The 27,257-nt window shown below is 35.2% G+C and overlaps 2 protein-coding genes across 3 annotated transcripts in view; both read right to left on the bottom strand.

Annotated features, from left to right (window-relative positions):
- Positions 1 to 977, bottom strand: part of LOC141299854 (uncharacterized) — a gene marked incomplete at its 5' end in the record, with an annotated part of 2,204 nt that extends 1,227 nt beyond the window's left edge. Inside the window, 2 exons of the mRNA XM_073830222.1 lie at positions 165 to 256; positions 851 to 977. Of these exons, the coding sequence (XP_073686323.1) occupies positions 165 to 256; positions 851 to 977 (219 nt within the window). The remainder of the gene's footprint in view (positions 1 to 164; positions 257 to 850) is intronic.
- A 1,007-nt stretch (positions 978 to 1,984) lies between these two features.
- Positions 1,985 to 27,257, bottom strand: sbno1 (strawberry notch homolog 1 (Drosophila)). Of its 2 annotated transcripts, none has more exons than XM_073829427.1 (32): positions 26,927 to 27,257; positions 25,824 to 25,940; positions 23,756 to 23,857; positions 23,069 to 23,405; positions 21,795 to 21,895; positions 21,606 to 21,702; positions 20,006 to 20,166; positions 19,703 to 19,836; positions 19,520 to 19,610; positions 19,274 to 19,435; positions 17,740 to 17,875; positions 17,537 to 17,642; positions 17,284 to 17,437; positions 17,015 to 17,197; positions 16,825 to 16,922; positions 15,569 to 15,714; positions 15,156 to 15,353; positions 12,617 to 12,793; positions 12,333 to 12,505; positions 12,112 to 12,243; positions 11,890 to 12,025; positions 10,994 to 11,106; positions 10,838 to 10,909; positions 10,657 to 10,756; positions 10,497 to 10,571; positions 7,680 to 7,826; positions 7,224 to 7,318; positions 7,029 to 7,115; positions 6,804 to 6,941; positions 5,118 to 5,194; positions 4,844 to 5,037; positions 1,985 to 3,122 (listed from the first exon to the last, which is right to left on the bottom strand). In XM_073829427.1, exons 2-32 carry the CDS (start codon positions 25,935 to 25,937, stop codon positions 2,980 to 2,982), a joined length of 4,179 nt encoding a protein of 1,392 aa, XP_073685528.1. In that variant the 5' UTR covers positions 25,938 to 25,940; positions 26,927 to 27,257; the 3' UTR covers positions 1,985 to 2,979. The 2 variants fall into 2 exon arrangements, with proteins under 2 accessions (XP_073685528.1, XP_073685529.1); XM_073829428.1 differs by lacking the exon at positions 26,927 to 27,257 and adding an exon at positions 26,496 to 26,905.

The following is a 27,257-nucleotide window of genomic DNA, read 5'->3' on the forward strand; positions in this document are numbered from 1 at the left end:
CACACACACACACACACACACACACACACACACACAGTTTTTGTGTCAGTTTTTTGTTATTCTGGTACATCATGTAAAACTAAATGAAAAAGAGAACTGTTAGCAGCAAGCTGAAATATAATGTTAAACATATTTTCTTTAGTTAATCATAAGGTGAAACCTACCTGTGGGAATCCCAACGAAGGCGGCCCAAAGTCATTTAGAATGGGCTTGTAGGACTGTATTGTTGCCATTGAAGATGGAGAGGGAATGTTTCCTGTTAAAACACATCATCCACTGTAGTCAACGACTTATGATTTCCATAAACACATACGACATTAATTCAAGACAGACGTGCATTTACGTAACTGCTCTTTTGTCTCAAAAGCCTCACAGTTCCCATGACACAACCCTTGTGACAACTAGCCCCGGCATTCGTTCCCTGCAATACCACCCTCGTCCAGCAGGTGTCCCCAAAGAGCAATAAAAAACGGCACGTCTGAATCCGATCAATCAACAGCCCGAGAGACAATCATGGAGGAAACGGCACGGGCTTGATCTTAGCCGCTAAAAGGATTCATTTTTATCACAATCTAGCGGCCTCCACGCAAACCCATCCGGCCACGGCGCGACGCGGACCCTTCGGGAAGAAGCCGAACAGCCGCCTCACGCCGATATTTAGCCCTAGCGAAGGCGAGGAATGCGTTTTTTTCACTAGTAATAATGGCGGATGTGAAGGATCTGACCCTGTAGCGATCAGACTGGACAAAAACTACACACGGCTTTTCCCCAGGTATTCTTTCTCACGCCAATTCTTACATTCGACCAAATACACTCAAGATGAAGACTTTTCCACGCTTTTTCGCCATACCTTGGTTCCCAGAAGTTCCCGGAAGGTGTTGGTGGGGATTGGGCTTGTAAGACATACCTGAAGAGATAATAAATGAGAGAAATAAAATTGTCCCTAAAATCAGCGGAGCGTCCGTCTCACAGACACTTTTTGTTTACAGCGGAGCAGCACCGGCAAATATGGCCGCGTCACTCCTCATGACACCCACACTGCTGTCCATCATCATCACAAAGAACTCAGACAATTAACACACAATTAATTAAAAAAAATTACCAGCGTTGTCCGTCGCCACAGTGACAACCGGAGAAGTTACAAAATCATTATTAATAAAAAAAAATACCACTCGTTATGGCGAAGATTTACATCTTTGAGTTGATTTTACTTTTAAGAAAAAAAATATTTTTTCCAGTTTTATTAAAAATACACTTTTACTTAAAAAAAGGGGAGGGAAAATTATTATTATTTTTTTTTTTTTGCAGTGAAGTATAAGTTACTTTTTTTTTTTTTAAAACATTCCACAAGATGTAACATTCGAAATTTTCGAATTAAATATTTAAATCACGCGGGAAGATCAGATTCCAAAAGAATTCGGTTCTTGTTTACTTGGATTTAAGGGGGATTGTTGTTTTAAAGCTTTGTACATAATGTATACTCAAATAAAGCTGGTATTTGAGACTTATCTGACTTTGAGAACTACATTTGTGATCCCGGACCACAAAACCAGTCATAAGGGTAATTCTATTCGAAATTGGGATCATTTGAAATCTGAATAAATAAGTTCAGGATGGGACAATATTACAACAATTTGAATATATGAAATCTGAGGGTGCAAAAAAAAAAAAAAAAAAAAAAATCTAAATATTGAGAAAATCGCCTTTAAAGTTGTTGAAATAAAGAGCTTAGCAATGCATATCACTAATCAAAACTTAAGTTGTGATATATTTACAGTAGGAAATTTACAAAATCTCTTCATGAAACATGATTTTTAATTATTTCCTAATTATTTTTGGCACAACATGTATGTTTGGCTATCGCTACAAATACACTCATGCTACTCAAGCCTGGTTTTGTGGTCCAGGGTCATATTTATACAAGTTAAACACACATTGTGAACACAAAAAAAGAAGTGGTTCCCAAAGTAAAGACATTTTGAAATCGAGGTAATCCACAAGATTTATTGGTCATATGCAAGAGGTAGAAATCTTGCAGTCAGTTAAATTTTCCATAGATTTTTTGTACAACAGATCCATCAGTAGTGCAACTCGTGCAAGGATGAATGACATTGTCTTTAGAGTGCTGCCACATCTACAATTCGGCAAAAACATGACAGATTTCAGATATGCAACTATACATCGAGATATAGTATAGAGACCGAGCGAGTGTCAAACTCCGACATTTACAGCAGAAAAACAAGGCTTTTGTCCTCACGAGTGATGGGAAATTATTAAAAGCAAGGAATAGAAAAACTAAGCAAAAGCGTTGATTGATGTGGCCTGCTATAGAGGACATTCCAGTTTACAAATCACACTCGAGCTTGAAAACCTGCTGAACTGAAACGCTTACGTAAACTAAAAAAAATCCAAAGGGTTTGTCAAACCATGCAACTTAGTCTCTGATCGAGTCTTTAGGGTTGGGTTTGCACCGCTTACGCCCGCCGCCAAGCTGGCGCGCTCCTGCATTTAAATCAGGTTCTGTATTAAGTGATGAACAAGCAGCGTCATGCCCCGAGACATGCTTGAAGGTGGGGACAGACGGAGGCCGTGCGAGATGAAAAAAAAATAATAAATGGGAAAAAAAACAAAACTTAGATTGTGAGTAACCCCTGAGCGCTGTCCTGTGTACATAGTAGTGTAAGTCACGTATGTTGATGGAAAGCACAGGCCGTGATTAACAGACTGGAGGTTGTGAAAAGGAAACAGCCTGACCCAAGTATCGTCCAGTTTCGCCCCCTCTCAGTGCGGAGAGCTCCGATTCTCTAGCTCCTTTGGCAATGAGTCCTCTTTGGACACAAACCCTGAAATATTAAATACGACACTAGCACTGTCTTCCCCGCGGCGGCGGCTTGCCGGAAGAGGAAGAAGGGTGGCTGGCTGGCTTACGACGCCACATCTGCCCTAAAGTGAGGGGTGTGTGTGTGTGTGTGTGTCACGCTATGTGTTGACAGTGTGGCTGATGCTCTGCGGATGGAGTTGTTGCCACATTTGCTGCTGTTGCACGGCCAGCTGCTGAGACTGATCTGATGATGAGAGGATGTTGATTAGGGGCGACACACAGTTGGGGGGAATGATCAGACCTGAGAAGAAAAAAGAAAAGGAAGTTAAAAAAAAAAAAAAAAACTTTTCCCAAATGTTCCGTTTATTTCCCCCTTCAAATTCCATTTCCCCTCTGCTTACACTTGTTTTCTGGACTTTTTAATGGTTAAATAAAATTTGAGTAATCAAAAAGCATCTTTAATTTATGAAAGCCCATTTGCACCACTGAATATTAAAAAGGTGTCTTTTAATCTCAAAATTCTAACTTTTTTCTTTGCAACTGAGAGTTTACATTTTGCAATTATGAGATACAAACTTGCAATTCTGAGAAATTAAGTTAGAATTATGTGATATAAACTCACCATTGCAAGTTATTTTGAGATATAAACTTGCAAATCTGACTTTTATCCTCAGAACTGAGAGTTTAACAAGTGCAATTCTGACTTTATAACACTAAATTGCAAGTTAAGTCAGAATTGAGAGATTTCTCGCAATTCTGAGAAGTCTTTTCCCTCAAAATTGAACTTTATAACTGGCAATTGCAAGTTTTTATCTCAATTCTAAGAATAAGATAAATTCGCAATTGCATGAACTAATGTCAGAATTGAAGTTTATATCAAAATTCTTTCTTCATTGCTCAGAACTGAGAGTTTGTGTTTCACAATTTTGAGGAAAAAACAAAAAAAATAAATTGTGAGATGTAAACTCGCAATTGGGATGAAAAATTTAACTCTGTTTCAACTCAGTTTCAGTGGTTAATGAAATGTATTATTTTTTGTCTCCCCCAATTCTGTGCTTTTAGTTTTAATTTTTCTAGATTGTTTTTTTTCTCCATACTAATTTTTTTCTGGACTGTTTTAATGGTTAAATAAAATGTAATAAATCAAAATGCATGTCTAATTAATTGAAATGACATTTAAGGGACTAATGAAATGGGTTTAGATTTATGCATACATGTATTTATTTATTTATTTCTCCCTCAAATTCTGTATCTTTAGTTTTTTCTGAACTTTTTCCCTCCATTTTAATTTTTCTGAACTCTGTTTCAATTGTTAAACCCACTTTTTTTTTTATCAAAAAGCATGTCTAATTATTTGAAATGACACACAACAATTTTTGGAAATTGAACGTCGTTTTATTTTTCCTGAAAATAAATAAATGCATTAATTCATTATTTTGTCTCCTGTCTCTTTAGTTAAATTTTTCTGGTCTTTTTTCTCCATTTTAATTTTTCTGGACTCAGTTTTCATTTTAAAATTAAATTTCAGTAAGCAAACATCTAATTAATTGAACTTATGAAACTTCTAAAATGTAACTTTTAAAGGTTAAATAAAAATTAAATTTTAGTGCCTTACCAGAAAACTTTTTTTTTTTATAAAATAACGTTATTTTTAAGTCTTTAGTTGTTGCTGTTTTTAATTGCATTTTAATGGTTTAATTCAATTTTAATAATCAAAAAGCAATCATTTTAAAATTCATTTGGCAAACAGTGGGTTTACTGTTAAAACATGTAGTTAAGTTTTTTTTGTGGCATTTTTTAGGTTATTATTTGGCAGTGTAGAGGAGACAGGATGCAAAGTGGGAGAGGAAGGTCCTCAAGAAGAGATTCTAAATCAGGGCCAACATAGCACAACAGCACTATATGTAGGCGCTCTGCCCACAAGGCTATCGGTGCCCACCATAGTTAATAGGTTTATTACTACTTTGAGAAGTACACTCTACTGTGCAATAATAATGCATTTGTATCTGTTTGACAACCTACCCACAATTCTCTGCCCGTCCTCTGTTCTCAAACGTACAATCTGCATTTTCACGTTGGCTCCACTGACTGAGGCCAGCACACCCTCCACTTTGGTCCACACGCTGAGAACGGAGCCACAGAGGACGTAGTATGTCCTGCACCGCAGCCCGATCTCACACTGCAGCCCCACCGACACTTTCTTACAGTTCCCTCGCCTGTCAGAAAGAGTGTTTCTCATGACACACAATGTACGAATCTATTTTCACTTCTGAAGTGACTTAAAAGAAGCACATACCAGTACGCGTGCGAGCAGACGTTAGCTGAGGAGTTGTACTGATCAATCCAGTGCTGCTTGGCATCATCAGAGAGGACCTATTTTGAGATGAGAAGGATTAGAGACTGTACGCACTGAAGAAATTACATGAAACGGTCTGGAGAATGCCAACAGGATCTAAAATTAACATTCACCAAGCATCAAATAAGATGGCAAATTTTTGATTTTGGATGTTGACTAATAAGTGGTTTAACCTGCATGATAACATGACCCTCGTTATAGCAATGCAGAAGTTTAAGACTTCAGACTTGCTGCTACGAAGCCTGAAAGGCATGTGATGAACACAACTGCTTGTGTTAAACACTTGAACAAATTTTAAGATGTTGTGATAATGACTGTCTGTAATTTGCTGCTTGAAAACGGCAGTTTTACACCAATGTCTCAATCTCTAAGCAGCAGACATGAAGCATGCTTTGATTTTGGAATATTTTTAAGGTGCTGTTTCACCCTTGAGACTAGCTAGAACAAGCTGTTTCAAGTGCCACAATAACTAGGGTGTGACCATGAGTCCTCTTTTTCCCGGTCATGTCCTGGCCAGGATTTCTTAATTGTCTAAAACATTCATGTTTTAGCTTTGTTTTCCTATTGATGTACGTTTAACAGCCCTCACACATTACATGTGTGCATATTTGCATTGCTTTGACATTCTCTGTAGATCCTGCCTCACTGCATGCCACGATTGGCCAATTACGTACAATGTCTGCACCCTACTGGTCAACCTACTTTTCAGTCATATTAGCTTTAACAAGTATGAAAACAATAGGAAACCCAAGCCAAAACCAGGACATTTTAGTCAATTTAGACATCTTGGCCACAGCATGTCTAGTTAAGAGGATGCATGTATGGTCACCCTAAAGTGCAATTTGTTGACAAAAATATTGACTGAATTCTGACTTTTTTATTCTCCGATCTGTGAGATATGAATGCACAATTGCGAGAAATAAAGTCAGAATTGCAAGATAAACTCTTCTACAATTCCGACTTTTCATCTCGCAGTTGGGAAATTGTATCTCAGAATTGTAAGATATAAACTCGCAATTGTGAGTTATAAAGTCAAGTTCTGACAAAAAAAGACTGATTTTTCACAGAGTTGCAAGTTTATCTCTCACAATTCTGACTTCATTTTTCAGAATTGCGAGTTTATATCATCTGACTTTGTAACTCGCAATTGAGAAAGGTCAGAATTGCAAGATATAAACTTGATAAAAAACCTCAAATGATAAGTTTATAATTTTACACCAATGACGAACTAGTTAAAAGAGGACGCATCTAAGGTCACCCTATAATAAACAGTGCAATTTGTTGACAAAAATATTGACTAAATTCTGATTTTGAGATATAAAACGCACAATTGTGATTTATAATGTCAGAATTCCTAGATATAGTAAAAATTGTGGGATATAAACTCACAATTGCAAGAAATCAATCAATTGAGTTTATATCTCAATTCTGAAGTCAGAATTGTGAAATAAGTCACAATAACCTTTTTTAGTTTCTATTCAGTGGCAGAAATGGGCTTCCATACATTTAAAAAAAAAAAAAAAAAAAAAAAAAAAAAAAAAAAAACTCAAATGATAAATTTATAATTTTACACCAATGATGAACCAGAAAGATTAAGAATGCAATGAAACCGCAGTAATGTAATACCTTTTTACTTCTCTTCTTGATGTCCACATAAGTCTCCAGTTTAACTTGTTTTCCTATATTTGGTCTGTACACCATAAAGAGTCTCTTTCTGGGATTGACCTCCTTTACCAGGATGGCGATTTTCTTGTTATTCCGCACCTTGAGATGAAACGGAATGCTGTTAGGTTCAGTAGTTGAATGAATTGTTAGTGGGGTGCATAAAGAGGAAAAGTAAAGAATGTTTACCTGTACATAAAAGCCATCATCCGGTCCGTTCTGGTCGGCCCAGACGTGGGTGGCATCTTCCCATGACATTCCCCGCTCCACACTCACCTGAAGACACAGAAACGGTTTCTTTTTAGCCAAACACTAATAATGGCATCATAATGATGCTAATAAACATGGACACTTGTTTTAGTTTCTCAGTATAAATATACATACTGTATGGAGCTCCACATGCCCTGAGGTGGAATATCCTGGTGTCAAGAATTTCTTTACGTCAACTTTCTTCACTTTCTCATCTCCAGAGCCCAAATCTGCAAAGAAAAAAAAACACTTTTAAAATATATAAGTGAACACAATAAGCTAATTTTGAAGTCCTAAATGGTATTTACTACATTAAAAATGCAATTCAAATAAGTAATACACAGCACAAAAAAGCTCATTTTTATGTACTGCCTATAAGACAAGACAAAACAATAATGTTCAGAGTTTTAAGTGGTAAGTTTCTGTTTTATTGCTGGTCAAAGATAAAAAATTTTTTATCTTTGACACACTTTTTTTGTTTTATGTCTTTAAAAATCAGTTTTGTGTTTTTTGTAAAAAAAAAAAAAAAAAAAAAAAACAGGTTTCTTTATAATGTATGAGACTTTTGTCATGTTTAAAACACTTTCTTACCTAAAATTCCCATATCATATCTTCCATTCTTTTTGGCATTCTGAATAACAGCATTCAAAGTGTCTGCGAAATACTGAAAGAGAGCATTTTGTTGATGGACCTCCATACCAAGAATCCTGTTCAAGAATTTCCCGATGTTGTTGTAGTCTATAAAAAGTAAATAAAAGTTATGTGGCATGAGAAAATGAAAACATTTCGCAATAGGCTGGGGCACATATTCAACTGCAGGTTGAAAATACTTCTTTTTTTTTTTTTTTTTTTCATTTATTCAATATTTTCATGTTTGGAACATTCTGTTCTAATACATAAACACATGCGATTCAGAGATGAATTAATATTAAATTTTGCTCATAACAACAGTAATGCGTTCATTAAAGAAGCCCATTTCCACCACTGAAATCTTGTAATTCTGATTTTTTTCTTGCCCTAGAATTGCATGATACAAACTCGCAATACAGACTTTATTTCCCATAACTGCAAGCTTATAATCACACAACTGAGAAAAAGTCATACTTGTGAGATATAAACTCACAATCGCGAGTTATAAAGTCAAAACGGCAGTCACAATTCAGAAATTTTCCTGCTACTGCAAGTTTACATCTTGCAATTCTGACTTTTTTTTTCTCAGAATTGTGAGATATAAAGACGCAATTCTTAGAAATAGTCGCAATTCTGACTTTTATTTTATAAACTCGCAACTTTTTATTTTGCAAATGTGAGTTTACATCTTGAAATTCTGACTTTCTCACAATTATGAGAAATAAAGTCAGAATTGCAAAATATAAACTCACAATTAAGTTATACATTCAAAACTGCAAGATACAGTCACAGTTCTGACTTTTTTTTTCCTCAGAATTGTGATAAACTCACAAATGCAATAAATAAAGTCAGAATTGCAAGATAAAAATTCTCACTTCTCGGAAATTGCAAGTTTGTATCTCGCAATTCTGACTTTAGTCAGAACTGTGAGATATAATCTCACAATTGTGAGTTATAAAATAATTTTGAAGGGGAAAAAAAAAGACTAGAATCGTGAGTTTGTCTTGTAATTCTGACTTTATATTACATTCTGACTTCATTTCTAAAAATTGCAAGTTTAAAATCTCACAATCTAAGAAAAAAAGTCAGCATTGCAAGTTTGTATCATGCAATTGAGAAAAAAAAATTGTCCGAACTGAGAGAGAAAAAGTAGCAATAACCTTTTTAATTTATTTATTCAGTGGCTGAAACGGGCTTCCATACTTTATACAGATTTGCTAGTATTAGGTCAAGACATTATAATGACTAAATGTATATATTAGGGCCGGGACTCGATTAAAAAAATTAATCTAATTAATCAGAGGCTTTGTAATTAATTAATCGAAATTAATCGCATTTTAATCGCATATAAATATTTGACCTGAGAACAGTGAGAAGTAAGTTTTTTCATATGGATTTTTAGTATACCATTAAATAATGACTGAATACATAAGCTTAAGCAACAAAATATTGTTTATTTTTGTTCAACCAAGTCCAACAGACCAGTGCAATATTGCCATTAAGTGTAGCAATAGGATACAGTGTTTCCCCTAGGTTTCCATACTTTTTTTCTCGGTACTTTACCCTACTTTGTGTAATAACGTTTATTTAACATAAAACATTTATTTCAGTGAAAAATTAAATCCAAAACTCTCTATTTTAACATTTTGAACAATAGGGCTTTACAATCTTTTGCTATTTTTTTTTTAAAGAAATTCTTGTTTTAATTTTTCTCATAATCAAATGAAAAATAAACCTTTTTATTTTTTGGCAAACAAACAAGAGGTTTGCTGTTAAAATCAATAAATAATAATAATTTAACATTTAAATAATAATCGTAGTATTTTTTTCTACAATTAAGTGGTTAATCTTGTTGTTATATTTATTTTTTATCATATATATTGTTTTTTGTCAATTATTTAAATAGGAATATTGTTCTGTTTCATGTTAAACCGTACTTTTATTTTGACAGGTTGCCGTGAAGTTTCTGTGTAAAGTATGATATGATGCTAGTTTTCTCAAATGAAACGGTAAAAGTGACACTGACAGAGGCAAACCGTACATGCAGGATTCATATCTTTTTGCATTTCAGTTTTCACAGACACTAGTCCATATCGCGATTTGAATTAAGTGACAGACCAACTTTTGATTTATCAATAAAAAAATCGACGAATTTACGTGGCATTCCGCGCTATAGTAAATTCGGTTTTTATGAATGGAGTCCGCGATCCAGTCCGTGTTTTCTTGGAGGAGACATTGTAAACGCGCCCTCCTAAGATAATAGTAGGGGAAACACTGGGATATTTAGAAATATACTAGCCTACATTTCAGAAATTCAGGTACCCTATAGGTAGGTAGACCTTCTGTAAAAGCATTGAGGTGATACTTGAGGCTCGATGTGCTGCGGTGATATGCGCATAAACGCTAGTTGGTGCTCCAGTATATTCGGTCCGCTGAAACTCATTCCAGTGAGAAACGTTCCGCGGTGCAAAATTAAGTGCGATTAAAATGCGTTAAAAAAATTTAACGCGTTATTTTTGTGTAATTAATTAATCTTAATTAACGCGTTAAAGTCCCGGCCCTAGTATATATAGTCTTTCCTTCCTGTGACAGGGCAATTATTCATAACCTTTTGAAGTTTAATAATTGATTCCCATTTTTCTAACCCCAAATTTAAGAACTCTTAAAATGACCATTAAATATTTTGTTATACCTTTTGAGATTTTCTATGTCTTTAAATTTGATCAAACCAAATTATTGGCATTTGAAAAAACTTTGAGAACTCTGAAAATCACTCACCTTTATCCAATGAGAGAACACCAGATCTATCCTCCACATTTATCAGCCCCACTCCAATTAAACCATTGCGGATTTCTGAAAGAAAGAAAATGCAAAGCATTTAGATTAAGTTGGTGGTTTCAAGTGACTCTCTCCAGTTACTAAAAACAATCAACTGTACCTTTGAAGAAATCCCCGTCAAAGTCAGCAGGTGGAGACACTAAAGGAGAGTCCAGACTGACAATAGACTTCATGACTATTTCCAGAGCGTTTCTGCCGTACTATAGATGAGAAAAAGACATCAGCATGTAGTCTAACAGCAACCCTATTTAATACTGACGGTGTGTGTAATCTAATCGTACTTTGTTGTCAAAGTTAAATCGGCTTAGATCTCTCGTCTCTGTGGCCCTTCTGTCTCCGTGTGTTAACGCCCCCTGTTTGAGGAAGACAAACACAATTAGGCTTACAAAATTGAAACTGACCTCCATTAGCATGTAACATGTGCACGAGGGACCTACCAAGCTTTCCAGTCGTTTGGCAACAATCGAGGCGAATCGTTGCTCTCCAGCAAGTTCAGAGATGAGGAACACATACTCAGGTGCTGTGACCTGGTTGGATCTGTGTGTTCGACCTGTTTGCAGAGAAACCAAAAAGTTACTGAACTGAAACTCAAATAATATTAGTTTTTTTTTTTTTTACAATAATGGACACTAAATAGACCTAAATTCATTTTTAATAATTTGTAATCATTTTAAAATGTTTATTTACTGCTTTAATTGTTGTGATTATTTTTATGATTTTAATTCCTTTATATAACACTTTAAATTACCATTGTTTGTGAAATACAAAATATTTAGTTTCAATTTTAGTTTTAACAAAGCTACGGTTTCTGGATTTAAAAGGATCATAGCATGATATTATTAAACACAGTATCATAGCATATTATTATTTGCATTTATTTTTATTTATTTATTTTAAACATCTATTATTTGCATTTTTTGCATCCATTTTATTTAAATAATATCTTCAAAATGCATTTATTTGAATATCCTAGAACCAGCATAAATCTATTAATTCTAAAAACAATTTGTTTCCAAGGAAACTTGTCATTTTAATTTAGTTTACGTTGATACATTTGATAAATTAAAACAACTTGATTAATTTTATTTAATAAAAATTTAACTATAGACATAGACCAAAAAACAACAACAAAAAAATCAAAACAAATTCAAAACAGCTAAAATTAAAATGGAAATGCAATAAAAAAAATAAAAAAAAACTAATAAAATATGTCATTGATATTTGATGCACAACAATATACTATCTAAAAATAATAATAATTTTACATAAACAAAAATATAATAAAAAATAAAAATTAACAAATATAATAAAAAAAAAATTATGATGTACCCACCAAACTGCTGAATAGCTCTGTCAGCACTCCAGGGCAGCTCTAATGTCATGTGTACCCTCCTCCTCTGGTTCTTCACTCTGCGGTCGGCTTGAAGTGAAATACCAGAGCTGGCAGCCTCTGAGATAATTGCGATGTTCTACAAAGGTAAACACAGAACCGTTTAAACGCTGTTCATAATAATAAAAACCTGAGACAGATGTGGGTAAAACCAAAGCTGCATACCTTATCACCATCCATGAACCTCTGCTTCTCCGTGAGGTTTAAGATTTCAACTGGAACGTCAAGTTCTGATCGAGACTCGTAGGAAATGCTGCCATCGTCATTGCTGACTACCCTGCCTTTGCGGCCAGTCATCTGCATTGCACAAGACATACACATTTAGAATATTTAGAATGGCATTGCTTCAATTCAATACACAGTGTTATCTCTACAAACAGACCAACCTCTGCAACATTATCAGGGCCTCCCAGTTCATCGATGAGTTCGTCAAGCGTGTTGGGTGGCAGATCCTCTGCCAGATGCTCCAGTTTCTCCAGCAAGTCCCTCTTCATCCGCTGGGCATCTTCGACAGCATCCTGACTGGTCACACAGCTGCTCTCCTCTGGCTCACTTTTGGCTTAAGAGTAATTATTTAGTGTGACTATTAGTATCAACATTATACTACTTTATTCAACAACTTTCAGCTGCAATTGTGTGCGATGAAACCCACTGCTCACTAGTTACTTACCTACAACAACCGTGTTGTTTGAAGGTTTGACGGTGGGGGTTGTAAAAGTGGGTCTGGTTGTTCCAAGCCCGGAGGCTAACAAGGCACTTTGAATAGAGTCTGGATCAATGCTCTTTTTCTTTCTCTTGTTCCTCCTGTCTTTGCTCTTTTTAGTCTCTTTTCTGATGAGCCACGGATCTGTTTCAAACAGTTAGCATTAATATTTCTAATTATTATGGTATCAACACTGAACTGAATTAATGTGAATAAATTGCACTATGGTCTTCTGTAGAGCTGCTTATTTCTCAACTAGACTAATTTTTTATCTGATGAACATTGCAACAAACACATTCATTGAACAAAACTAAATCAACACTAAATCAACTAATCTAAGTTTAATATCAACAGTATTGGCTTCTGAAGAATTGCTTTTCAGCTGCGTCATTAAAATGATTTTTTCACTTCAAGAATAAAAATTTCCTGATAATTTACTCAATCCTTGTGTCATCCAAGAGTCTTTTTTTTTCTTCAGTCAAAAAATAAGGTTTTTGAAGAAAACATTGCAGGACTTTTCTCCATACAGTGGACTTTAAAGGGCATCAACGAGCTGAAGGTCCAAATAGCAGTTTCAGTGCAGCTTCAAAGAGCTTTAAATGATCCCGCCCTAGGAACAAATCTTATTTAGCGAAAATCGGTCATTTTCTAAAAAATAAAACTTTAACCACAAACACTCCTCTTGCAATAGCTTGACTTCAAGCATTACTTAATCACATTGGAAAGGTCACATGTGATGTAGGCAGAAGTACCGACCCAGTGTTTACAAAGCGAACGCGCAAAGAAAGTCAAACGCCCTTTCCAGAAAAGGTAAACGATTTTGGATGATTTTGAAGTTGGAGAAGAAAATAACTTGGGAGATTTTTCACCCTACCTGAACTGAACTGCGTGACTTTTCCAACGTGATTACATAATTGGTAAAGACGCACATACACAACGCAGAGCAGAGCTAGTGCAAGATGAGAATTTGAGGTTAAAAGGTACATGTAATTTTTTTTGTTTTAGAAAATGACAGATCGTTTCACTATATAAGATTCTTATTACTTGGCTGGGATTGTGTAGAGCCCTTTGAAGATGCATTAAAACTGCAATTTGGACCTTAAACCCGTGGCACTGAAGTCCACTATATGGAGAAAAATCCTTTTATGTTTTCTTCAAAAACTTTTGGCTGAAGACAGACACAAACGTTTTAGATGACATGGGGGTCAGTAAATAATGAGGAATTTTTTATTCTGGAAGTGAATTAATCCTTTAACAACATTTTTTCCTGTTTAATAACATGAAGCTACTTTTAAACAACCTGTATGGACCCTTCTCACATTTTCTGGGTTCTCGGAAGCACAAGTCATTATAGTTGGGTAAACGGCTATAGAGGTGAATAGAAATTACAAGAAATATAATGTTTGCACTTATATTTGCCACAAAGGGGAGATCAGAAGAGAAAAAAAAGTAGTGCAGAAACGTTAACTAGTTTATAAGTCTATAATTTAAAGTTAAAGGAGTAGTTTACATCAGAACTAAAATTTAAAGATAATGTACTCACCCCGATGTCATCCAAGATTGTCTGTGTCTTTCTTCCTTTAGTCGTAAAGAAATAGTTTGAGGAAAACATTTCAGGAATTTTCTCTATATAGTGGACTTTTATGGTGCCCCCGAGTTTGAACTTCCAAAACGCCATCTAATGAAACAATTGGTCATTTTATCAAAAAAAAAAAAAAAAAAAAGGATATACTTCTTAAATTTTCAAATGCTCATCTTCTCTAGCTCTGTGTGTACTTTGTGTATTCTGGTATAATACAGTTAGGGTATGTCAAAAAACTCCCATCTCATTTTCTTCTCCAACGTCAAAATCGGCCTACATCACTGTTTTACCTTTTTTTGTAAATACTTCTGCAGCAATGTAGGATGATTTTGAAGTTGGAGAAGAAAATGAGATGGGAGTTTTTGACATACCCTAACTGTATTAAACCAGAATTAAACTGAGCATTTGAGGTTAAAAAGCATTAAAAAAATGCTAATAATAAAAATGCTTAAAAAAAAAAAAAAGATCGTTTTGGTAGGTAAGACCTCTTTCTCAGCTGGGATCATTTAGAGCGCTTTGAAGCTGCATTTAAACTACCTTTTGGAGGTTCAAACTCAGGGGCACCATAGAAGTCCACTATATGGAGAGAAATCCTAAAATGTTTTTACTCAAAAAACTATTTCTTTACGACTAAAGAAAGAAGTGAACATCTTGGATGACAAGGGGGTGAGTAAATTATCTGTAAATTTTTGTTCTGGAAGTGAACTACTCCTTTAAGATAATATAAGAAAACAGTGTTATAATTTACAATGTTAATAATTTCACCACCGTCTGTGAAAAGGGTCCATTGTATAAAGCGCTACATTTACTATCTTCAGCGTAATGATTTAGAATGTTAATAACTGTGGAAATGTTTTGTCACAGTCAGTGAAAAGGCTCCATTGAATAAACCACTATATAAATAATATGACCACAGATTCTCACCATCTTCCTCATCCTCACTGGAATCATCCTTAAAGGGGTTGAAGTCATCTTCATCGTCCTCCCCTGAGCTGACCGACTTGAAGCTGTCGTCGCTTTCCGCATCCTTGTCCGAATCTTCAGAGTTGCTCTCGTCTGAGCTGGTACCAGACAGACCACCAGATTTACGAGCCTTCTTCACTTGCTTCTTTGTTTCTGGACCTGCAAGCACAAAAGTCACCAACGGTCAAAGAAAAAAACAAACAACAACAAAAAAAAACTATGACTCGCCTTCAATTTTCAATTTGAGTAACCCAAAAGCCCAAGAGTGGTTTTACTTCCTCCAACAGAGATGTGCTCATAGTTTCAGGGTAGAAACTGCTGCTAAATATAACAAGGCATCGCTATTGTGGTTTCCATGTGCATGTGAATAGCACCTTTGCGCTTTTTGCCTTTCTGCTCGGTGGAGGCTTCCGAAGGTGAAGGCGTTTCCTTTGCGTTCATGTCGATGCCTAAAAGACTGAAGAGTTTTTGTCTGTCTGGTGCAGGAAAATGCTTCTCCACCAGGGACTGCAGCACACCCCTTCAAAAGAGTTTGCATTGATATGTTCAGTTTAAAAACATCATTGAAAACTATACTGTTCATTTTTATCTTTTACAGAATTTATAAAGGCACTCTAGCAGTCAAAAGTTTGTGACGAGTAAGATTTTTAATGTTTTTTTTGTTTTTTTAATGTTTTCCTCTTTTGCTCACCAAGCCTGCATTTATTTGATCCAAAGTACAGCAAAAACAGTAACATTTTAAAATATTTTTACCATTTAATTCAGCTTTGATTTCAAAGCTGAATTTTTAGCATCATTACTCCAGTCACGTGATCCTTCGATCATTCTAATATTCTAATTTGCTGCTCAAAAAACACTTATTATTCTTACATTCAAAACAGCCAAGTAGAAGGTTTTTTTTAGGTTTCTTTGACGAGAAATATTTTGTAACATTGTTTTTAGCATCACTTTAGATCAATTTAAAGCATCCTTGCTAAATAAAACTATTAATTTCCAAAAAAACATATGGTTATGAAAACATATGATACGTACTCAACTGTTTTAAATATTGATAATACAAAAACAATTCTTGAACAGCAAATCAGCATATTAGAATGAGTTTTGCAGAATTATGTGACACTGAAGACTGGAGCAATAATGCTGAAAATTTAGCTTTGATCGCAGAAATAAATTACATTTTAAAATATATTCAAATAGAAAAACGTTATTTTTAAATAGTAAAAATATTTTACAATATTACTGCTTCTGCTGTATTTTGGATCATATAAATGCAGGCTTGGTGAGCAGAAGTAACTTACTGTCCAAAAACCTGACTATGTAATATTTCTCTTAAAGGAAAAGCTCACCTAAAAATTAAAATTTGCTCACCCTCAGGCTATCCAAGATGGATTTGTTTCTTTATTAGAATGTATTTGTTGAAATTTAACGTTACATCACTTGCTTACCAATGAAGGCTCTGCAGTGAATCTTTGCTGTAATACTACATTTATCCAAATCTGTTCAGATGAAAAAAAAAAACTAATCTACATCTTGAATGGACTGAGGGTGACTAAATTTAGCATATTTTCATTTTTGGGCAAACTATTCTTTTACTATTAAAAACTATTTCCTGCACATTTATTATACTCACTTTGCAGTAGAGACGAAGTCATTGAGCTCGCCTCCACCCTCCTCCAAGGCCTCAAGGGTTCGAGCCTCTCCAGTTGATTGAAGACCAATCACCACACACTACGGAGAAGGTTAGAGATCAGCACAACCAAAATCACTGCAATTCTTTCGCTCTCAATGCTTTTTTGTAATAGGAGTACATCCAGTCTAACCTTTCCATTTTTAACCTCCTCTCTGGCCAGCTGCACCACTCTTCGAACCTTAGAGGCGATGCAGAGGTACTTAAAGAACCTTTGGTGAGCGGACCAGAACTGACCCCACATGGACTTTTTCATCCGTTGTTCTGCATCCATCAGGTTGGCGGCTTGCTGGAACTTCTCTCTTGCACTGACCCACTGCAAGTTTGCAAAATAAATGACTTTATGATCTTTCAAATGATTCTAAATCACATGTTCAGTTGTAGTTTTGGCATTTTACGCACCAAGCGAACTGATTTGTTGTACATCTTAATGTAGTCCAGTGTTAAGGGAACTTCTTCGATTTTAAACGTCACGCCTGTGAAGCTCAGCTGTCGAGCGATGTACATTCCTCTCAGCTTCATATCCATGGCAACAATCTCCATAGCACCAACACCTCTAAAATAAACCAACCAAAATAGGGTTGCATTCAATATTGAAAGGATGCGTGATGGTAGTAAAAAGCAAGGTCATGGACACAAACTCTGATGGACTCACCTTCTTTCAACAGCTTGGATAAAATTTGTAAACTCCTTAAATGGAGTTCCTTCCCCCCAGATCCCAAGGCGATTCATGTAGGCCATATTGCGGGGTTCTGATGCTCCTACACAAAACCAAACAAAAGATACATAAATAGCAAAACAGAAATAAATGCATTAGAAAAATGCATCCAAGGTACATAAAAATCCACAGTCACATACCTGTAGCACTTGCGTACACAACCCGGGCTTTTGGCAGCTTGTTCTGCAGCTCTAAAACCGCTAGTCCGGTCTTTGTGGGCTTGGATGACCCAATAGGGCAAACATTTTTGGCTTTGTGACACTCATCAAATATGATCTGAGATGCTTAGTCAAGGGAATCAGTTACCATAGCTACTAGAGAGCTGAATACAATCACACCATGTGAAGTGCTTCACTACTGTGGATCAGTCAATATACAATGAAACATGCTTGTTTTTCCTGGTCTAGAGCACAGAATGTTCTTCTAGGATGTCAGATTGACACCGTAATTATTTGCCATAATTTATTTAAATTAAATAATTAGTTAAAAAAAAGCATTTATTTTTGTACATTTCGAGATGCTTCTGATTATTAAAATGTAACGAAACCATTTAAATAAAATCCTGAAAATTAATGAAAAACAGAATTTGGAAAATATACATTTAAAAATTCTCAAAAAAAATTAACAATTGTTGTTAGACTTTTAATAATTGCAGTTAAATAGTGTAGGTCTTGTGATTTCAATTAATTAGACATGGTTTTTGATTAATAAGTTAACAAAACCATTAAAATGAAATCCAGAAAATTAATGGAAAACACAGAATTTGGTAAAAATAAAACTAAATTTGAGCAGGAAAAAAAAAAATCTTCAAAAGGCCTTAGGAATGTATTTTTTGTTAAACATTTAATAGATTGCTGTTAAACTGCACAAGATTTGTGACTTTAATTAAATTAGACATGTTTTTTTATGAATAAAATTTAATGAAACTATTAAAATGAAATCCAGAAAATTAAATGGTAAAAAATAAAACTATATTTGAGAGGAAAAAAATAAAACTTATTTTATAGGGCCTTAATGTATTTTTTGTCAAACTTAATGAATTGCTATTAAACTGTGTTCGTTTTGTGACTTCAATTAATTAGACATGCTTTTTGATTACTAAAATTCAATGTAACGATTAAAACAGAGTATAGAAAAATTTAAATGGAGAAAGAAAACGGAACCCAGAAATATTAAAATGGGGAAAAAACAGAATTTGGAAATAAATAAAACTGAATTTTGGAATAAGGCCCTACAAAAGTGTGGAAATGAGAATAAGGACTTTATCAACTACTCAGCTACAATTTTTTGGTAAAATACTAATTGATTTGGTATCAACTTGTGACTCTTGTGCAATTATTTGGTTTTTTTTTTGTCTATGATAAACATTTAAAAGGTAGCTGTGATAAAAACTTGTCATGACAGATTTATTGAAGCACTAGACCACGAGTTAAGTAAACAAAATAACGAATATCTATCATAATGCATATATTTAGCAAAATGGTCTAAATGTACTGTTATATGATACTGTTTACAAGACATTGTTTATGCAGTTGAAACACTGCTGCTTGAACTGAGTGCTGAAATGCCACATTAAAGAGTGTCAAAACGTCACTGTATGAATTTTGTTATAAAATAATTAACAATCTCAGTCTTTCTTTCTTCCTACTACTTCCTTTTAACTTGAAAGGATACAACTCCATCAAAGTCGTCTCCACACCAGTGTAGTAACTGTTTGAATCTCGTCTTGTACTTCCCCCCAGACTGGCTCTCTCCAATCAAGGATGAGTATGTGGCAAAGATCACACCTTTTTTCACACTCCCATTGTGTTTCGATGAGATCTTTCCATATTTGAACTGAAAGAGAGACGTGTAGAAAATGCATTTTCCACTCCAGACACACAAACATCTCATATGTTGGCTAAGAAGCACTTAACGCACCTTGTTTAGCGAATGGACCTGAATGTTCTTTGCTCCGATGTCTCTCAAGTCCCTCTCTGCATCGTATTTCAAGTCATTTGAGACACTAAACCTGTACAGACCGGTAGTGGAAAAAAAGGAATGAATAACTGTACAATTACACACCAAAAAGCAGCTTGAAGGAAGACAAAAACAAGTGATTACCAGAGGGACCTTTTCCTGCCAAGAAGATAATTTTCATATATGATTCCAGCAATAGTTCTTCCCTTTCCAACGCCAGCCCCGTCTCCAATCAAATAGGCTGCTCGGTCTCCATTTGGTAGGAATGTCTCATGTTGCTGTACGAAGAGACATGATTCAAAGAGACAGATCTGAAACACTGCAGTACACCATTTATTTACGCCAAATCACAATTACTATCATTTTTTTAAATTAACTAATCTGCTTCCTTAGTAGTAATACCATTTTGAATATAGTATTATATGTAATATGTAAAAAAGCCCAAACCTGAGCAGCATATGTGATGGCCTCAAGCTGTAGGGCAGATAACCAGCCTCTATCGATGGTCTCCTCTGCAATGGAAAGTCTGTACCACACATCTGGTGGGTTGACACTTGACAGAGAGCTTGTTTCCACCACAGGATCAGGGTGCCGCAGTCCAATTCTCACTGAGAGATGAGAAGATCAACTTTACAAACTTACAAAACACTCATAATAATCTTTTTTTTTTTTTAAATAGTTTATCTGTAACGTACAGCTAAGAAATTTAGTGCCCTATGAATTCAGCAATATGGAAAACGTGGACGGAATCGGGTCATAAAAAAGGAATGTATTGTATAATGCGAAAATTTTGGATGAATAAATCAAAACCTGGTCAGTACACTTAAACCAATGAATATTGTCACAAAATACTATTTAAAAAAAATTCTAAAAATATGAATTCTGCATGTCTGTGAGAATTATTGCATGACTTTGTTTACTAGTACACACATAACTAAAAGGTCTTCACAGTAACCTGTCAAAATAAAAGTTGGGTTTAACTTGAAGAAACTGTCACAAATATATGGTGACCCTGGACCACAAAACCAGCCTCAACTAGCACAGGTATATTTGTAGCAATAGGCAAAATACATTGTGTGGGTCAAAATTATTTTTCTTTTACGCCAAAAAACATTAAAATATTAAGTAAAGATCATGTTCTAAGAAGTTATATTAATTTTCTACCGTAAATATATCAAAACTTCATTTTTGATTAGTAAAATGCACTGCTAAAAACTTCACTTGGACAACTTTAAAGGCGATTTTCTCAGTATTTAGATTTTTTTTTCCACTGATATTCCATATTTTCAAATAGTTGCATCTCGGGCCAATTATTGACCTACTGTCCTAACAAACCATACATCAACGGATTCGGCTTTCACATGATGTATTAAAAAAAAAAAAAAAAAAAAAAAAAAAAAAGACCTTTATGACTGGTTTGTGGTCACAGGTTACTTAACGTTATGATTGCACTACTACTAGTAATACAATTATTATTAAAACATTAAGAAATAATTTATCAGAAAAATTTAAATACACAAAGTTTTTACTGAAAAATAAATAAAATAACAACAACTATGAGAAAAAAAAATTGGGCTTTGTTGCTTTTGATATTTTGGCTTTTAAGTTAATTTTATTACAAAACTTAAACAACGAATGTGGTTTTGGGGGTTTTAATATTTTGTAACAGACTGCTTTAGCACCTCAGTTCAAGTTGCATAAGAACCAATCATCTCTTCCTCTTTACTACTAGTTATAGTATGAAATAAACATGAACGATCATTTCATAAGGCATAATTTTATTTTTGTTCAACTTCTAATAAATTGCTGTTAAATTGTGTGCATTTCATGATTTCAATTATTTACACATGCTTTTTGATTAATATTTTTTAATTTAACCATTAAATCAGAGTCTGGAAAAATTAAAACGAAAGAAACTGAAGCAAAAAAAAAAAAAAAAAAAATTTAACTGAAAATTAATTTGGGAAAAAAATAAAATGGATTTCACAGGGCATTAGAAATTACACAATCCTTTACTTAAGCACTCTGACATCATGATTATACATACGTTTCATTGGCATGTATTCGGCATACGTCTCTGCATGACCCAGCTCCTCTTCTTCCTCTTCCTCTGGTTCCTCTTCCTCCTTCATTCCTGGCAATTTCTACATTCCAATAAATAAACAATCCAAAAAAATTTGAATAACAGCTAAAGTCTCACGTCTCATCACATTTAAATACAAATAAACAAACTTACATTCACAGGTGAGAAGCTCCGCATTTTCATGTCATCGTTGACCCAGATTCTTGCTACATCTTTGCTGGACACTTCCTTTTTCAAGCCATTGTTTAATTCCGCTGAAGAAACGGAGACAAAACAAATTCACAATATAAGAAACACAAATATTCACACACACCCACAAGCAGCTCGCCAGAAATACGGCCCCGCCACAACATGAAAGCACCTGTGAAAACAGACTCAGTGCACTGCAGTTAAAACCCTACCCATACCTGATCTGTTCATCATCTTTGTGGAGACCAGAATAAATTCTGAAAGGAAGAGCATTGACATTAAAAAAACAGCTTGATTACATCCACACATTCTGTCAAAAGAGGATTTAGTCAATGCACCAAGAATTTTATAGATTGAAAAAGTCTTAAAACATTTTAATGCTTTGAAATAAATCTGTAATAAACTGTATATTAGCTGAAAAAGAATTATGGAAATGAGAAACAAGAAAATAAAATACTAAAAAGCACTAAAAATATGAACTGGAAATAAAGAATAAAACAGAGAAAAAAAATATTTAAATAGGAATATTAATAAACAAAAACTGCACATAAAATTACAAAAACTAAAACTGACACACAAAAATAAAAGCAACATTAAAATATTAATAAAAACAATATTTGTGACCCTGAACCACAAACAAGACTTAAGCGGCACAGGTGTATTTGTAGCAATAGCCAAAAATACATTGTATGGGTCAAAATTATCGATTTTTCTTTTATGGTAAACTGTACTGTAAATATCAAAACTTAATTTGATTATTAATATGCACTGCTAATAATTTCATTTGTACAAATTTAAAGGTGATTTTCTCAATATTTCGATTTTTAAACAGTTGTATCTCAGCCAAATATTGTCCTATCCTAACAAGCCATACATCAATGGAAAGCTATGTACGTACATGATGACTGGTTTTGTGGTCCAGGGTCACATTTGTACGTAAATACTGCTATAGTAAAATGCACTTTTTTTTATCTTTAGTTGCACTTTGTACATGGCTTAAAAAAAGACCTAAAAACAGGTCTGCTATTTCTTAGAGCATCTAAACGGCTTTAACGCCTCCAAAGGTGATTTGAGCTCATGTTGGTTTCTTGTTTTGACAGCTGGAGGCGGCACTTGAAAACTGGCACTCGGAGTTAGATCTGCAAAGTGCCACAAAGCCGCCAGCTGCATCGACAGACCCTTACAAGCAAAAAAGCATCTACGATCGCTCGAGGTCCGGCACGTCTGCCAGCACTCACTTGTGCCTGTGGCTGTTGCCGTAGCAACAGGTTGCGCTATGTCAGGTGGGGGTTTCAACTTCATAAGCTCTCCGAGGCTGCTTGTCTTCAGGCTACTGGTTCTGAGAAGGTCCTTCAACCTGATCTGCTCATTATTGGGTGGGACCACAGTGCAAACGGTGGGAGAGGAAGCAGCGCTCCGCTGTGCTGTCGAACTTGTGTGCACCACCTTGGTTACTGTGATGGTCTGCCTGGAGGTGGTCCCGGCTGATGGTTTGGTGACTACAATTGTACCCAGCGATGGCAACTGATTCAGTTGATTTAAAACGAAGGTGGTTGTTGAGGGCTGAGGCTTCTCCTGCAAGGATGACACAGGATATACAATCAATGTGTAATTCTGAGCTTTGCAAGAAAATATTAAAACGTTACACAAGCAGTAGCTTCAGACAGACCGCCTACAGTTCGCTCACTCACGGTCTTCATTATATTGCACAGAAAAAAGGCAAGAAATCACTGGTTCAGATTTGAATGGCTTGATGCAACTTCTAGAAATAAATGCAAAGTGTTTTTCTTTGTTGTTGTTCAAACAAAAAAAAAACATCCAGTTCTGTTTGCTTTACCTAGCTGTAAGTTAATGAGCAGAACTGTATATTGCGCTTCATTTTCAGACTTTACCAGTGAAATACTCTGTATACTGACAACACTTACCCTGATTGTGACTGTAGGAGTAGGTGGAACTGCAGGTTCAATCCTGACAATTCCAGAAGCTTCATTGCTGAGACCGATGTCAAGTGCATTTAACGAGACTGACTGAAAATGAAAGGGAAAGGGAAAAGAACGACTCAGTCATCACTTGCTAATCATCAAATGTGCTACTTTGAGAAGGAACACTTTTATTTTCAGTTTTGTTTTTAGTAGGTCTGGGTTGAGAAATTTTGAAGCAAAACTGATTCTCATCCCAATCTATGCAGTTTTTTTTTTTATGTTGCGTGAACAAATTCTCTAAACATTATTTGTAGCTAGCCTCACGGCCTACAAGCTCGAAAAGATTTGTGCTTTGTTGCTTTTGATATCTCAGCTTTTAATTTATGTTAATCACAAAACTCAATTTTCCCGTTTTTGAATGTTGCAACAGATTGCTGTAGTGCCTCAGTTCAAGCAGTGAACCGACCATCTCTTCCTCTTTACTAGTTATAGCACAAAATAAACATGACTGATCATTTCATAAGGCCTTAAATATTTTTTTGTTCAACTTTTAATATTTTGCTGTTAAAAGTGTACATTTACATTCCATGATTTCAATTAATCTGACATGCTTTTGATTAATATTTTTTAAATTGAACCCTTAAATCAGAGCCTAGAAAAATTAAAACAGGAAGAAAAAAAAACATTCAGAATTTTTTTTTATATATAATTTTGGGGAAAAAATGTATTTCACCAATGATGATTCTTAAATCCCAATCCATGCTGTTTTCTACTGTTGCATATACAAAACTTCTCTAAGCGTTATTTTCAGTGAGCCTCACATCCTACAAGCTCGATAAGGTTTGTGCTTTGATGCTTTTGATATCAACAATAAACAAATTAAGCTTATTTATTTATTTTTTACAAAACTCAAACAATAAATGTGGTTTTAAGGCTTTTTAATAAGCTGTAATAGACCGGTGTAGTGACTCATTTCAAGATGTATGTGAACCTTTTATCTCTTCCCCTTTACTACTAGCTACAGCACAAAATAACCATCAAAATGATCATCAGAAGATATGTAATCACTCAATCCAGTGTTTCAACTGTGGAAAGGTGTCACATAATGCTCTATTTACCTCAAGAAAACCATTCAATTTTCATAGCTCTTTACTTAGCTAAAAAAAAATTCCTGAAGCTGGTAGCAATTTGCTAAATATATGCAGTATATGACAATCATTTTATGTCCGTCATTATTTCACATAGGTTTGAATAAATCTGGCAGTAAAAGAAATTCAGATGTTTATATTTCAACAAATTAAAGTAAAACTAATTTTATAGTTTAAGAAGTTAAAAACTGTCCTATGTGCAATTGAAATCTCCACCTTATTCTTGGTGTAAGAATGGGCATTTGTAAATTTCAGACTGGAGTCTGGCTTCCAGTCTTATTTTTAGCTTTACAAAACATTTTGTTTTGCTGTTTGATATTGCATATTGGTGCGTCTTATCATATTATTTAAATGTATTACTTTAATTAGTGCAAACAGTTTTACCGTTTACTGCGCATTGTTATTCTTCTCATTATTTCTCTATAGCGGATAATGAAACGGACGTCTCCTCCATAGGCTTCCGTGTTTAGATAGTTTACTCGACCTCCAGAATAAAAAATCCCTTCTAATTTTCTTATTCCCATGTCATCAAAAATATTAATGTCTTTCTTCAGTCATAAAAAAAACATCGCACAGTTAGAAAAGACAAGCATTTGAGGTTTAAAAAGTATATAAACTGTAAAATGTTTAAAAAAAATTTATTGTTTCGCTAGATAAGACCCTTATTCCTCAGCTGGGATCATGTAGAGCCCTTTGAAGCTGCACTGAAACCGCATTTTTAACCTTCAATCCGTTGAGCACCATTGAAGTCCACCATATGGAGAAAAATCCTGGAATGTTTTCCTCAAAAAAACTAATTTCTTTGCGACTGAAGAAAGATAGATATGAACATCTCGGATGACATGGGGGTGAGTAAATTATCAGGAACTTCTTTTATTTTGGAAGTGGACCAATCCTTTAAGGAAACATGCATTTAAAATGACCTGTTGTGAAGAAGGTAGTGGAAGTGTGTCCTGAGGATCAACATCAAACAGATCATTAGGGCATATTCCACTTTCACTAAGAGCAGCCAGAAGCAAATCCTGTCCAGGATCCATTGTCTAAAAGAGAGAGAAAACCACAATATTAATGATCATAAAGAAACTGCCATGTCAAACATCCATTACTATGTAAAGTCAGACATATTGACTATTAGTATATAAACCTAAACAACACTAACCAGTAAAGAAATGCATTCATAAGGGCAACAACGTGCTAAACCAATGCTGCTAAGGGCTCACCACAACATCTACCTCCACACGTGTTTGCCAAAACTGATCCAACAAGATACTTCCTGGTCTGACGTTGCTGTTGGATGTTAATGTCAATCAGCCTACACGTTCAGAAACCATACTAAAAGCAAAAGAACACTCTAAAATGATCACCGAAATTATCTAAACATTGAAATTACACAGCGATAATAACCTGCCGTTTAATCTGGCGGTTGTAAATACACAACATAAGCCAGCCGGTCAACTAAACGTGCTGCTCTTAAGTCCTAAATATTCAGGGGAGACGTTTAAATGCTTCCCCAATGAACATAGCGTGAGTTAAAGACACATTACAACATTAGTGTTTAATATAAATACGTTTTAAAAAACAAAATAAAGTCTTACTAGTCAAAAATGTCCTGCATGTGGTGAAACACCTCTTCAGTGTTGGTTACGGAGGTTGCTAGCTAATTTTCCTCACGATTCGTTTCATCAACTTTAAATTTCAAAAGAGTAGTCAAAACGCTGTTTAAATAGAGTATACCCGGGTTTAAATAAATCCAAAGGATCCCGACAAGCAGAATAAGTGGCAAAAAATGACATTTGAACGAATAATTCCTGTCAGTGACTTTGTCAAAAGTGCGCTAACGGCTCGCCTCAGGTTAGCTGCCTAGCGCGTAAACCAGTCGCAAGACTCCCTCAGCTTTCAAGCGAAACGCAATAAAACTCACTATTCTGTCACACAGCGGCCCTAAATCGACCAAAATTGCGAGCGTGAGAGAAAACAGAGCAATCCCGCTGTCTGACAGCCAATGTCCAGTAAGTCAAACACGTACTCCACTCTGTTTCTATGGATCCCAAACGTCGCGGCGGAGTAAAGGATGTCGCCGCTGCTCTCGCTGCTTGTTTTCTAACCGCCAGGCGCCATCTTTACCCGAGGCGCGTGCGGGTCACGTGACGCTGCAGCCCACAAAACAGTCGATTTTGTGTTCGGAAATTTCCCCGACGCGACGCGGATAGCGCTTCGCGGAGCGTCGGTCGAGAGCCGACCTACGACCATCTTTCAGAAAGGCCCGGAGCCCGTCCATATGAGCCGAGATGTTTATTTATATTTTTAAATCAAAAGTAGTCGGAGAAAGAAGAGCGCCGAAGCCATGTCACGTGACC

The sequence above is a fragment of the Garra rufa genome, chromosome 23 (assembly GCF_049309525.1).
Source record: "Garra rufa chromosome 23, GarRuf1.0, whole genome shotgun sequence".
NCBI classification, from domain to species: Eukaryota; Metazoa; Chordata; class Actinopteri; order Cypriniformes; family Cyprinidae; genus Garra; species Garra rufa.